This window comes from Choristoneura fumiferana, chromosome 11 (assembly GCF_025370935.1).
Source record: "Choristoneura fumiferana chromosome 11, NRCan_CFum_1, whole genome shotgun sequence".
Lineage (NCBI taxonomy): Eukaryota > Metazoa > Arthropoda > Insecta > Lepidoptera > Tortricidae > Choristoneura > Choristoneura fumiferana.
In genome coordinates, this window is record NC_133482.1 from 6,686,024 (window position 1) to 6,699,605 (window position 13,582).

Sequence of the window (13,582 nt, forward strand, 5' to 3'; positions counted from 1 at the left end):
TAACTTTGTTAGTTTATTTTTATGGCAATGGTGGTAAATTACGGAACCATTCAGAACCCTATCAGAAACATTTTTCAAATTAAAAAACGAATTGATAACCACCGTCTTTTTCTGAAGACGGTTAAAATTACGCAGAGCCGTAGTAATTGGGATCAGATGTAAAGTTTTTGGATAAAACTGCTTGAGAATTACATATAATATAATTTTATTGTCGACGCTAGAAAATTTTAATACATATTATAATATTTACATAAAATATGAAGCACTTTTTTCAAGTACCGTAAAGCAATGGTATTAAATTAAAACACTTACATACTCTTAAAATATCAAATGACTTATAACACTTTCAACAGTTTCAATACCGGCTCACGGATTAACATTCGCTTCTCAAGTAATTATACAAGTAATTTTTTACAATCCAACAAATAGGGTACTAGCGTGAATATAAGCTTAATTTAGACGATGCAAGAACTTGCATGCGCGTGCGTTACATTTCGGGCTAATGAGGGACAATGAAAATCAGATGATCAAACAAATACCGCAATGTAGTGAAACTTGCGTGCAAGTTCTCGTATTGTCTAAATGGGGCTGTAGGTAGTAGGAACGCAGTAGCATTTCACTTGACGTATTCGCCGATATGTTTTTGAGAGCGAAAGAGATGCAACATTACGTTTTAGCATGAGAGACAGAGATGCGGAATAGCGTGACCCGAACACGCGAAGTCCAGTGAAGTGCTTGCTTTAGATATTCTGGTGGAGATACTAACAGCGTGGCCTGGAGAGCTGCAGTTACCCGCCAGTGACGTACATATGCACAGGTTTGTCAGAGCTCATGATGGCAGCGAGGCGGGCGCCACCCACAACCGCGGCCGCGCGAGCCGCGTCGTATTTGCACAGCAGAGTGGTTACCGACATGTTGAACTCGCTTCCACCGTACTTGTTCTGGTTCGATTCCTGCGCCAAACAATAGGTACATTGGGGCTAACGCATACATATAACTTCTGCATACATCAAACAGTTTAGTCGATGGAAAAGTTGTTATATTTTTTAGCCCGGGCTAGCGGATACATAGCTACGTTTGCATGGATAAGGCAGTTGTCTCACCGCCGGCGAGGAAACGATTGGCTATCGACTATTTTCTCGCTCAAGAAACGAACAAAAGATATAAGATCCTGTGTGAGTAAAAGAGACACATATATTAATAGTTCATCGCTGGCGGTTCACACTGCCGGCCAGAACTCGCTCTTACATCATTTGTCGCAGCGACAAGAGCTATAAGACTCGCTGAGCTATAAAACTAGCTCAGCGATACTCGCTCAGCGCTGTTAGCTTGGCGGCCGCCCGGCTCGAGCGAGTAGAGCGAGTAATCGCCCGTCGTGCTCGAACACTCGCCCAATCGTTTCTAGTTACTCGCTCTGCTCGCTTCTCGCTCATCGTCGGCGGTGGGACAAGTGCCTAAACCAAGACTGGCCAAATGGCAAGTCAAAGCATTTGAATTTGTCCGTCAACGCGTTAATCGGCCAGCTGGCCAATAGCGTGACTAATTTAAGTAGTTAAGTATCTCTGAAAATAGTGGCTCGACGCCGCCTGAGATTAAAAAAAAAATTTGCCCCTCTAGAAAAACTATTGGCCATCCTTGAACTAAACAGTTTAGTCGATGTGAAAGTTGTATTCATGCGCCAGTCCTTATAGTCTCATTTAGAAGGTACGAGAAATATTGTGTGAGTTTCAGTACGCTGTCGTCTATGGTGGAGTATTTGTAAGTCCATAGCGCATTTTATAAAGCCAATATAACAATGAATTAACTAGTTCATACCTGCATAAAATTACACATTTCCGAATAAAAATGTGGGTAAGTCGGCGGCTGGTAGAATATTATATGTCGAATCCCCTTTATCCTGAATCGCCTGAAGAAATGAACTCTTTCAGAGTACAGTAAGAAGTGTGCTTCCGTGTGGAAGAACATGTCTCTTGCGCGTGCTATTTTGCCATCCTAAAAAATATAGGTAAGTATTCAAAGAAAAATAGGACCAACCTGAATTTGTATCACCCTGAATTAATAATTTTTTCGATGGGAGCTAGGTAACTGGACCGTAGATAGTTACCCAAAATGCGTTACTCAATTTACTAAAGGTATTTACGCAAGTAGGGAAGGGTTGTCACAAATTTAATACGTATAATCAATTACGAATCGATACATATTGGTATTGCGAAATTATATGAAACAAAATGAATTAGGGGTAAACTCTCGGTTTCTAGATTTAGCGGACTTAAAGTTCCTGTTGTCGAATTTAATTAAAAAGAAATAAATATAATTATATAAATAGATGAAATCTTAGTTCCTTATTTATGCGAAATGAAATTTTGCACGCACTCACAGTAGGTACATGTGTGTGTTCATGGTGCATACACCATAATAAATTTTATTATAAATTTAAATGTTAAAAAAAAGCGATAGCCCTAGAAGACTTGTCCCAAGCTACTAAGAACGGCGAAGTATGCAGCTGGGGCTCCTCCCAACTTGTTATACTGTGGTACAAGCTTTGCTTAGTTTGGGACTAGGTCAATTGATGTCAAGTGTCCCATGATATTTATTTATTATGGCAAATGAAATTATGACAAGTGAAGTGATTCAAAAATTTTCAGATAACCCCGCGGTCGTTAAGATTAAACATAAATATAGAAACCATAAATACCTTAGCGTATTCGTTAATCTGTACAAAGCCAATGTCTTCTTTCTTAAAGTGGTTGCGTATGCGCACATAATCGAAGTAACTTGGCACATAGATGAGGGTGTGACTCATGAGCGGGTCGCGCTGTTTGGGCAGCACCTCTTTGATGAAGTATTCGAACCGCGCGTCCACCGCCGCCAGTGGACTCGTAGCGTTGAATCTAAGCATAATTAGTTAGATTATATTCGTTTTCATCACACTTGCTCGTAATCGTGTCGTGACATGCAGCGTTACTTGATTGCAACCCCGTAATGAAAACCCAAGTTTTTTTCGTGTAAGGGTCTAAGTAGGTATAAACTTTTTTTACTTGCGGATTCTCTTTATCTTGCATAATATCGATTCAGCATTATACTGAGCCAGTGTCAAATTCACAACCGGAATAACACATAATAATATTGTTGTGTCTTGTGTTGAGAATAAATGTATTTTGTTTCTTTATTTAGTAGGTAGTTTAGTTTTATGCAAAGTAATATTATGAGATATGTCTTTCTGCGTAGCAACTAGTCGAACATATAAATATTATTGGACATGACCCCCCCCCCCCCGTACACGTGAAATTGAGAAACCTAAAAATTTACAAAATAAAAAAAACAATTTTTGCCCCTAGCCGCGATGTAGGTATTATTTTTAGTGACCCCCTCCATAATACGGTATTTGACTATTTTGTATATGACCAATATGAATAGATAAACTAAAACTTTACATTCAAGATTCATAGGCATGTGACGACCGCGCTTGCTGCATTTGAGAAAGAGACAGGCTATATATATTTTCAACCGCGACACTATCTGCAATATTTGTACCGTATTTCAGGCTGCGACCGCGCCTGTACTGGGCAATATTTTAATTATTGCACAAAATTTTTAGATTTATCCCCCTTTCCTTACTCGTGAGATGACGGGTGAGCGTCATACATCTATAATAATAATAATATTTATTCAGACTTTCAATCCATTTTGTTAGTAATACATAATCACTTATAATGCCGTGTCTGTTTATTTTGTTCTATAATAAAAATAACTTAGGTACCATCAGCCAAATAAGTGGTCTATCAACTTTTAAACAAGTTCCTATCAAATGAATATGTCGCTAAAGTCGATCTTTCAAGTTGACAGACACATCTATTGGCATTATTGTTTTGTGACATGCAAACGATTATCAACTTTAGGGTGGTAGACCACACATTTGGCTGATGGTACAACGATCAAACAATGGCAAAAATTCAATGCAAAATACTTAAACAAACCTATACAAAAATTTCTTCCTGTATTTTCGAAAAAAAAAATACGTATTCGTTTAATTAAATCTTTGATTTGGACTTCGACGCAGATAATTTTGAATATTAATTTATTAGTCTTCCGGGAAATCGCCACCTACTCGCCGTTGCTGTTCAATTATTTATTTGGTCATTTGTGTGTTAAAAGTAAAAAACGTTTCGAGTCTCCATTGAACTTATGGGTGGTGAATCGAAATCATTGACTGTATTTTTTCTTCTACGCGCAGTATAAGGGAATTTTGAATTTAGTTTAACATATTCATACACACACACACACACGCACGCACGCACGCACGCACGCACGCACGCACGCACGCACGCACGCACGCACGCACGCACGCACGCACGCACACACACACGCACGCACGCACGCACGCACGCACGCACGCACGCACACACACACACACATAGTGCATAGTGGTCAAAAATATATTAGTTAAAATGCATAATGGTTCCTAGTCATTTGTTAGACAATACGGCCTCCGATCAGTCGGTATCCTATAGGTTAGGTTAGGTTAGAGTTTTGTCCAGGCGCGAAGCGCCTTAACTACGCTGAATAGCGAAACTCCGTCGACATTGTTATATAGTCCTTAATTTTTTAGAATTTAACATGCAAATACAACGTTAATAGAGTGGAGATGATGATGAACATGGGCATTTAATTGTATGTATTTCGACCAATATGAAAAACGAGATATGATTTTTGATTATTATTTATTTTAACCGTTATATTTTATAATTTTCGGTATTTTAACTGTACTTATGTATTTCAACCGATATGTATTTTTTTTTTTTCATTATAATACGTACCTATTCCCAAATGGGGTAGGCAGAGACCACGAAACGTTACCGCTTCGGAGCCACTTTTAGCAATTATATGTTTAAAGTTTGACAAAAAAAAGTACAATAGTGACAGGTTGCTAGCCAGTCGCCCACGGTATACCTTAACCTATATCCTCAGTCGCCTCTTACGACATCCACGGAAGAAATGGAGAGCTGTAATTCTAACCCGACACCACACGGGTACACAACATATTCATCCAATGTAAATATTGGCAAAATTATTTCATTAGTGGATTTTGAATGTGCTCTATTCAAGTTTACTATGTCGTGGCATGAGTAGGTACTAACTGATATCAGTATTAAAGATATGTTTAAACGATTTCGATTTTACCCGTACACATAAATATTGACTACAAAGACACGGCTGACATTCAGAATGTCTATATTATAGTATATAGTTTATAACTTTATTACCCACAAAAGCAGTTTACCTATCGGAACATTTTACATCTTCACAGAATACCTACTGTCGGCTTGGAATCCATCCCACCCAACTAAACTCATATTCTATAGATAGACTCAAGCATCATAAATACCTATGAAATATTTGCGGCACTTGCAGTAAAACCTGCTGGATTGTACCCACTTCAACGGGATTCGTGACCATCACCTTCCCGGCGTAGTTCTGGCATTTATGATTCAGTACCGACTTTATCTCCGGCAGCGATACTGAAGAAAAAACCAACGTCTGCCTGAAAAATAATATTAATCAAACATACGACTCCCGTTCCTGACGCGAATCAAATAAACATAAATCTTGTAAACAAGATTATTTTTGGTACAGCATGTGAAGCATAAATCAGTATCAGGCAAGCACTTAATACCAACCGCTATACAGAGCAGTATAAATAGATTGTGCTTGCAATTTAAATGCCGCGATCGGTAAAGCGCATGGATGTATTAAAAGATTTAAATGTAGATAATGCTAGCTAGAACATGAGAAACTTAATAATATTTAAGACCTATTTTGTACACCATGTTTTATGTAAAATAAAGTATTTGATTGATTGATTGACTCGTGGCTCAATTTTTTACTGTGTTTTTGTAAATCACATTTCTTTTTATTTATTATATTTAGGGCCTGTTTCACCACTTTTCTTAAAGTTCGGATTAGCTTAATCATAACCTTAATGGACAGATGGAGCTCAAATTTCTGTTTCACAAGTCTTGATTAGCGCTAAGTGACGGTTAAACTGTCACTTAATTTAACGGCCGGATCAGGTGGCCTTTAGCATTTTTAACCGTCACTTAGCTTATTAGTTTTTTTTTTAATTTATTTTTTGGCCATGGTCGCGGACCGGCTGAAGGTTTAAAAAATACTTAATAGATTTTTTGCTGAAAATCGTGTTACACATGCCATTTTTACAAGCTTTTATTTAGTTTCACCTGTCCCATTGTCTGTCTGTCTGTCGGTAGTCAAATCTTGCAAGTATAATTTGACCAACTTCCAGTAAACAGATTGACTTGAAATTTGGAATACTTATGTAAATCGCGTGACAATACAATAATCTGGTAGCGACATCCTGGTAGTCCAGTCCAGGATCATCTCCGCAGCACGGAACTCTTCAAAGGTTAATAGCATAGACAAATGTAGTTTGGTTGACAATGCAAGTACAGTCAACAAAAAGTACAGTCAGCAAAAAAAGCTTTTATTACAAATATTTTTTTACCAAAAACTTGCAAGTTAAATTTGATCCACTCGCCAGTTTCCGATTGAGCTGAAATTTTGCATGCATGTGTAAATCGGATGACAATGCATTATTATTATGACATGAAGCTGATCTGATGATGAAGCTGGAAGGTGGCCATAGGAAGTCCGTAATGAAACAACACAAACCCATCGAGTTTGGGTTCCTATGATTTGACTTGACGAGTACTTTGGTGCTAGATGGTAACTAGGGTCTGATGATGGAGCTGGAAGGTGACCATAGGAATCGGGTAATTAAACGACGCAACCGCATCGAGTTTGGGCTCGTTGGATTCGTCTTGATGAGTACTTTGGTCGGCGTGAATATGCGACCGTCTACAAGTTAAAAATAAAATTAAAAGAAAAAAAAACCTTGAGCTTGAGGCACTAATAATGCATACTAGGTACTAAACCTGAATCACATATAGCGTACATAGGTGCCTCAAGCTTTTCAAATGGTATATATTTTACATTTTGAAAGTACACCCATCATATCAGTCTCTAGAACTTAACTATTCTACACACGCTTTTTATAATGACGAGTATCCACATAAGAGGTTATCCCGAACCTAAAGCATTCTTACTACATACTTACATGTGACAAATGTTACTTAAATTTATCTCCCAATCATTTGAAGACGCGTGAATCTTTAAGATCTTTTTTTAAGGAAACATGATTCTAACCCTGCCGTCACTTTTATGTTTTTGAAATAATTATGTATATAAGGAAGAACTTATGTGATTTTCCCACGAACGTCTATAAGGCAAAGGCTACTAGAAACACTGGGAAGCTTAAAGTTCCATCTTACAGACTGGCTAAAACCAAACATTCGTTTCTGGGAAATTGCATAGGTACGTTCTTATACCTAACAAAATACCTAAAAATATTACCGATGAAACGGATACAAAATTCAAATCTATTGTCGAGAAGACATTAATGTCTAAGGCGTATTATAAAATTAATGATTAGGTATATCATGGACAGTATTTTTTTATAATTTTAATATTTGGAAATAATTCCGATCCGCATTGGCGATCCCTTAGGTACTCCAAATAGCGAATCTACGGTGTTAAAAATGTAGTTGTACACTATTAAATATTTATGATGTATAATCTTCTCAACACCTCTGATGGCCACTCAAACTCAGTCTGTGCGTGGTATTGTGCAGGTACTCGATAGCGAGCAATACGTGTCTGTATTATTGTTAGTTCCATGTTTAGTTAAAAGTAGTTCTTGACAACTAGTTTAGTTCAGATTAAAATCATATTTAATACACATTAAAACCGTACCATAAAAATATCGAGCAACCAGTGTTGCGTAGTTCCGTTTTGTTCGGAAAAAAACGGAGGACAAGTTTCCGAAAGACAAAACTGTCTCAAAATACAGATATGCCTTGTCCCGTAACGCATAATTGCCATAATTAATTTCAGGTAAAGCAAAATATTCACAAAATTATTCTAATTAAAATAAGACCTCACGCTACACTAGCGCCTCTAGCGGCGAATTCATACGCGATAGCCCTCATTTCAAAGATTTAGCGATAAGTTTTTTTATTTCCAACCAGACACAGATATAACAAAATCGCATCGGCGAAATGGTCCATACACAAACTGGAATAAATAGAATGGCGCCACCTTCTATGCGGAAAAAGCATATAGAACTAATCAGTGGCGGAATGAGGGCTATCGTTTTTTGTCTCACTAGATGGCGCACTGTTGCGTGAGGTTTTTAAGTACGGCTTTCAAAGTCTGTTATTACGGGCGTGAAACAAAGATTAGATTAAAATCATATTTAATACACTTTAAAACCGTACCATAAAAATATCGAGCATTCCACAGTGTTGCATAGTCCCCATTTTGTTCGGAAAAAAGGGAGGACAAAGGTTTCCGAAAGACAAAACTGTCTCAAAACACAGACATTCATTGCCCCGGAACGCATATTCGCCATAATTAATTTCAGATATTGCAAAATATTCACAAAATTATTCTAATTATAAATAAACCCGCGTAGCTCACCCAAAAACTATGAGGTTTGACATTTCGGAGACCTCACGCTACACTAGCGCCTCTAGTGGCAAATTCATACGCGATAGCCCCCATTGGGGGGTGGCGAACAGGGCAATCGCCCGGGGCCTTGCTCTTGCAGGGGCGTCGCGCTACAACCCAAGCAAATTAAAAAAAAATAGTTTTTTTTACGTATATTTTCGCATCACATCATATATTTTTTACGAAGGACAAAGGGACTCGCAAATAACTGCCGCTCGGAGCCTCGCACTGGGTAAGGCCGCCGCTGGAACTAATACCACGTAGACTAAGAACGTAACATTTTCGTTATGAAAATAGTCCACACACAATCTTATTTTATGCCAAAAACTAAACAAGTACTGGCTGTTTGAGTTTATCTAAGTCACCCGAAGTCAATTAAAAATGAATTTACTCCCTAGGGACTACTTACTTTACTCCCGCCTTGTAAGGCTATATTGACCTACTTTTAGAGCATGAGAAGTGAAAAAGTTATTGTTTACAATAAAAATACATCATTTAAAGTGCTTACCTGTAGTACTTCGACCATCCATTTATAGCCCAGGATCTGACTCGAGAGAAGTCAGTGTCGCGTGTTTTCTGCGGCTGTAAGTGAAAGTGGTCGAGGCAGTGCAGTAAATGGTCCCAGTTCTGCATAAGCACCACGTCCGCCTGGTCTAGAACTAGGACCTCGATGGAGGCTAGAAAATCATAGTCGCGGTCTTCCTCGCCCTCCGCCCCTACTATCATACGAAGCCCCAGAGGCGATGCTACTATGATGTCTGATGAGTAGAAGTCTGTGTAAAGCTGCAAGGAGAAGTTTTTTTTTTTTAATTGTGTTGCAGATTATTTTTTTTTTTATTTTATTGTGTATTACAGATGTTAGATTATTGATCATCATGGAGGACTATTCATAGAGGACTTAGACAATAGAGTAGAAATATATTATTTGTTTGAAAAAAAAATCACAAACTATAAATATACCTATTACCTACTTACCCTCATAAGGCCCAATGTCCTAAAATTAGGACATTCGTCAAAGCTAATTTCAAACTTCACTAATTGACATTAAGTTTCAAATTCTAATGATCAAAATTTAACATGGGCCTTATGAAGTAAAATAAGACAAGTGTGAATTAAACTCGCATAAATAGAGTGGGATGATGATGATGATGAAAAAGGGTTTCGTACGTTTCTAGACATTACGGATATTTCATATGCTATTAAATACTATAGATTTCCTGTATTTTTTTTAGTAATCTATAGATATACAACTATGTATTTTCTGTATTTTTTTTATATATCGTAAAATTCGAATTATAAAATTCAAAACGAGTTTATATTTACATACTTTTAAGCACAGTACCGAAATATTAAAAAAAACACATTATAACACTTTTCTTCTAACGAAATTATGTTATAATACAATTTTTTTCACCATTACGATACAGGGCAAATCTAAAAAGTTTATATCACCAAGTTTTGATTCCAATTGTCACTTGTCTGTGGCAGCGCCCGCTTTAGCGCATGCGCGCACATGCGCAGTGATGTACTGGGTTTTAGCGCCATTCCATTAATACGTGTCGTTTCGTTGTACGAATTTTCGTGGGAACATTTTGTTCAATGCTTAAAAATGTCTGATATCAGTGAACGCGAAGAAAATTTGACTCCGCCCGATATTTTAGATGCGGCGATGGAAATGACTCATAATTTATTACCAGCAAAGTGAAGGTCCTAGTTCTGGTTGCAATACAGGTCATTCTCAATGGTTCTTGAACACATGATAGAGGATTTAATATATGGATGTAGATAAAATATTGTATGCAACTGTACTTAATTAGGCCTTAAAACACTCATGTGACCCTTTTATGAAACTCGGCTACGCCTTGTTTCATGAAACCACACTCGTGTTTTAAGGACCTCTATTACGATACAGTTGCATAAATAGCTATTATATTCAAGGCTCAATAGTTTAATAATGGTGGTTTAATAAGGGCTTAACAATGATCAATTTTCGCCTATTTTCTTAACAACAATTTAAAAATATATGTATAATAAATTTCAATACATCAGCTCAGTAGTTTCAGTGCAATTTGGCTGGTACAAACAGACATGTGGTTGATCGTATAAGTTCCGTTTTTCCCTAATCCCCAATTAGAACCCTAAAAATCAGTAATGTCTTGCAGGACTGGATAACTATTTTATCGCTTTATTGGTTCATTGCTCTGCGATTTTAACACAATGTCTAATTTTATAAACATTTAAGAAGTTAAAATAAAAAAGCAAAAAGCATTTTGACTGAGTTAGTAAAATATGTTTTATGAATTACATTATTTGTTGCAGCCCTTATGGACTTTAACTATTCATATAATTTCATACCAATTATTTATACTTTTACTAACTTTGACAGAAAATAATGTAACAAAACTCAAAGATTTACTTTCACAATTTTTACCTTTAATGTTTTCTTTGTTAGCGTCATAGCAAGTCGAAAAGTGTCTTCAGTGTTGCCACTGAACATCAGCTCATAGTCCTCTGGTTTAGGGTTTTTCTGTGGCATGAGCAGCTCGCCGCCAGTGAAGTCTTCTTCAAACCTGTTCTTATTCACCACTTGGCCCGCTTCCTTGGGCACCAGAATCTCCATCAAGGTTTTGACAACTTTATATGCCGCGTTTTTGAATGGAACTAAGATCAAAACCTTAAAATATTAAAATTGTATGATTAAAAAAATATATTTGTATGTAGTCCATTAGAAAATTTAATTAAAAATAATCCGAAAATACACACACACACACACACATTTTTTTCTTTTATCAATTAAACAACAAGTAACAGATGAAGCACACCAAGTTCAAGAGTAGGGGCTTGTGCCGCCAGGCGTGCAAAAGGGGCAGCGGCGAGACTTCACGCGGGACTTTAAATGGCTATCTCTTCATCGTTTTTTTGTTTAATTGACAAAAGAAAAAAATATGTGTCCAATATTTTCTGATAGACTAATTACAATTTATCAGAACATCAGCTTATTATTCTTACCTTGGGTCTGACAAGCCCTTGGTCTCTATATTCCTCCGACGGATCAGTCTTTTTACTAAGCTTAGCATTGTGATGCAGGATTTTTGTCCTAGTTTTCAACATGTGATTGACTACATGTAGGCAATAAATGTAGCGGATTTCTTCAGAATTCGTGAAATTCCTCTCAGGGTAATACAGATCTTGATAGTTGTTAATAATACCAAAGATTTCTCTCTGAAGTGGTGTAAACATCTCAGTAAGTTCCAAGTCTTTTTTTATTAAATTTGTTTTATTTGCTGATACAATATTGCCATGTATTTGAGATTTAATGAATAGTTTTTGAAAATCTGTACTAGCTATTTGTGGTACTGCGCCAGGTGCAGCATATGTTTTCTCTTCAAGTAGGGACACTTTTGATTTCACTTTAGCCTTTATTTTGACTGGTTTTGGTATTGTAATAACAAGGTTGCCAAGGATTGGCCAAGTTTTATTCACTGTCTCCAGTGCTTCCGGTGAGGGGTTGGAAAGAGACACCAATAGGTCTTCTCCCAATTCATAATGGAGGTGTTTGATGAAAGGATCATTCGAGGAATATTGCTCTTCATTTACAATTTCTTGAGTTGATACTATCTGCAATAGAATTAGGAAGTATTCTGATTATAAAAGAAATACCTTAAAATAATATCATACCAATGCTCTTCTAGATTACTAGTGTATTTAAACAAGAATGGCAAACTCGTAGATTAGTAACAACACTATTTTTGCAGTGTTGTTACTGTTAGTAAGCTAAATTTTAAATGCTTGTGGCAGGACAGAGTAATCATGAAAAATTGCTTTGTTTACACAATTGTTTTATTCCATTGAATTCTATTTTAGAGATCTTGGGTCTAATGAAGATGACCACCCTCATATTACCATAATAAATTACATACCTTTATATCGGACTCACTGGCTTGATCAAATTCATCTTCCATATCTTCAGGGTCCTGCTCACTGCCAATATCTTCAGTTTCCCCATCCTTATCTCCAATCTCTGGATCTGCACTTTCAGATTCACTCTCCATAGCCTCATCATCACTCTCCTGTCGCAATTCTACGTCGGTATCACTTTCATCACTCTCAGCTACAGTTTTTTGCTTTTTAGGCTGATTAAAACAAGACACGAGTAAATTGTAAGGATCTTCTTCCTCCTCACTCTCCGAGTAAGTTACCTGCTGTTTTATTAGTTTCCTTTCAAGTTGTTCCTTTTTTAAATTCTCTTCTTCAACTTTTTGTTTGTTTTTATATCGGTTAAACAGAGCTTTTTTGTTCACTACTTCTGTTTTATTCTTTTTAAACGGTTTTAAGGGTCGTTTCTTTTTTCTGTTGTTAAACTTTCCTCCTTTACCGCGCGCCATTACCTATATTAATAATAAGAAATGTATAAACAATTTGAAAACACGAGGTAAAGTAAATAGGCAACAGAACAGTGTTTTGAGTTGTCCGTAGCTTGAGTTGAGGTTGAGTCAAAGAGTATAAGCACCCTGGTTGGAAAACGTGCGCTTGACAGTTGACGTTGACACTGACAGTCGACCCGAAACATATGGATGGGCCCGGGTGGGGTGCGGCCACATGCAGTCTCTCGTCGCTCGTTTACAGCGATAATTTTTATCACGTGACCCCATTTTGAATGTGATTTTAAATTTCCCGCGACTCAAAAAAGTAACGTCGAGTCACCGCGTCCAGCAGCAGCGACAAGATGGTTGCTTGCAGGAATGATCTTGGTGTTGGAAGCTGATTTCTTTATCTCATTTGTTGTTTCTTTAAAAAAAAATATGGCTCTGTCCATTGGAGGACAATTTTGCCAGTGTCTAGTAGTTTTTGCCGTTGAACGGTAAAAAAAATCTTGAAAACGAAATATGAGAGGTAATGGTGGATGAACGATGACAGCGCCCTTTATCTCATTTATATTCTATCTATTTGTTCTAACATGATTCAAATCCTCCTACGGTTACGCAAACTATCGATACTT

The 13,582-nt window shown here is 37.1% G+C and overlaps 1 protein-coding gene across 1 annotated transcript; it reads right to left on the reverse strand.

Annotated features, from left to right (window-relative positions):
* Nucleotides 1–649: 649 nt before the first annotated feature.
* On the reverse strand, nucleotides 650–13,101 carry LOC141432600 (U3 small nucleolar RNA-associated protein 25 homolog). Its single transcript, XM_074094245.1, has 8 exons — nucleotides 12,504–13,101; nucleotides 11,593–12,201; nucleotides 11,015–11,257; nucleotides 9,092–9,366; nucleotides 5,387–5,542; nucleotides 2,696–2,891; nucleotides 1,816–1,992; nucleotides 650–953 (listed from the first exon to the last, which is right to left on the reverse strand). The coding sequence occupies exons 1-8, from the start codon at nucleotides 12,966–12,968 to the stop codon at nucleotides 789–791; spliced, it is 2,286 nt and encodes a 761-aa protein (XP_073950346.1). The 5' UTR covers nucleotides 12,969–13,101; the 3' UTR covers nucleotides 650–788.
* Nucleotides 13,102–13,582: the final 481 nt, after the last annotated feature.

Excerpts from the sequence above, each read along its gene's own strand:
- LOC141432600 (XM_074094245.1), bottom strand. The coding sequence starts at position 12,968 with ATGGCGCGCGGTAAAGGAGGAAAGTTTAACAACAGAAAAAAGAAACGA. Across the intron at positions 2,892-5,386 it reads GTGCCGCAAATATTTCATAG|ATTCAACGCTACGAGTCCAC; the intron begins GTATTTATGATG and ends AATTATGCTTAG. Across the intron at positions 954-1,815 it reads AAATGTGTAATTTTATGCAG|GAATCGAACCAGAACAAGTA; the intron begins GTATGAACTAGT and ends TGTTTGGCGCAG.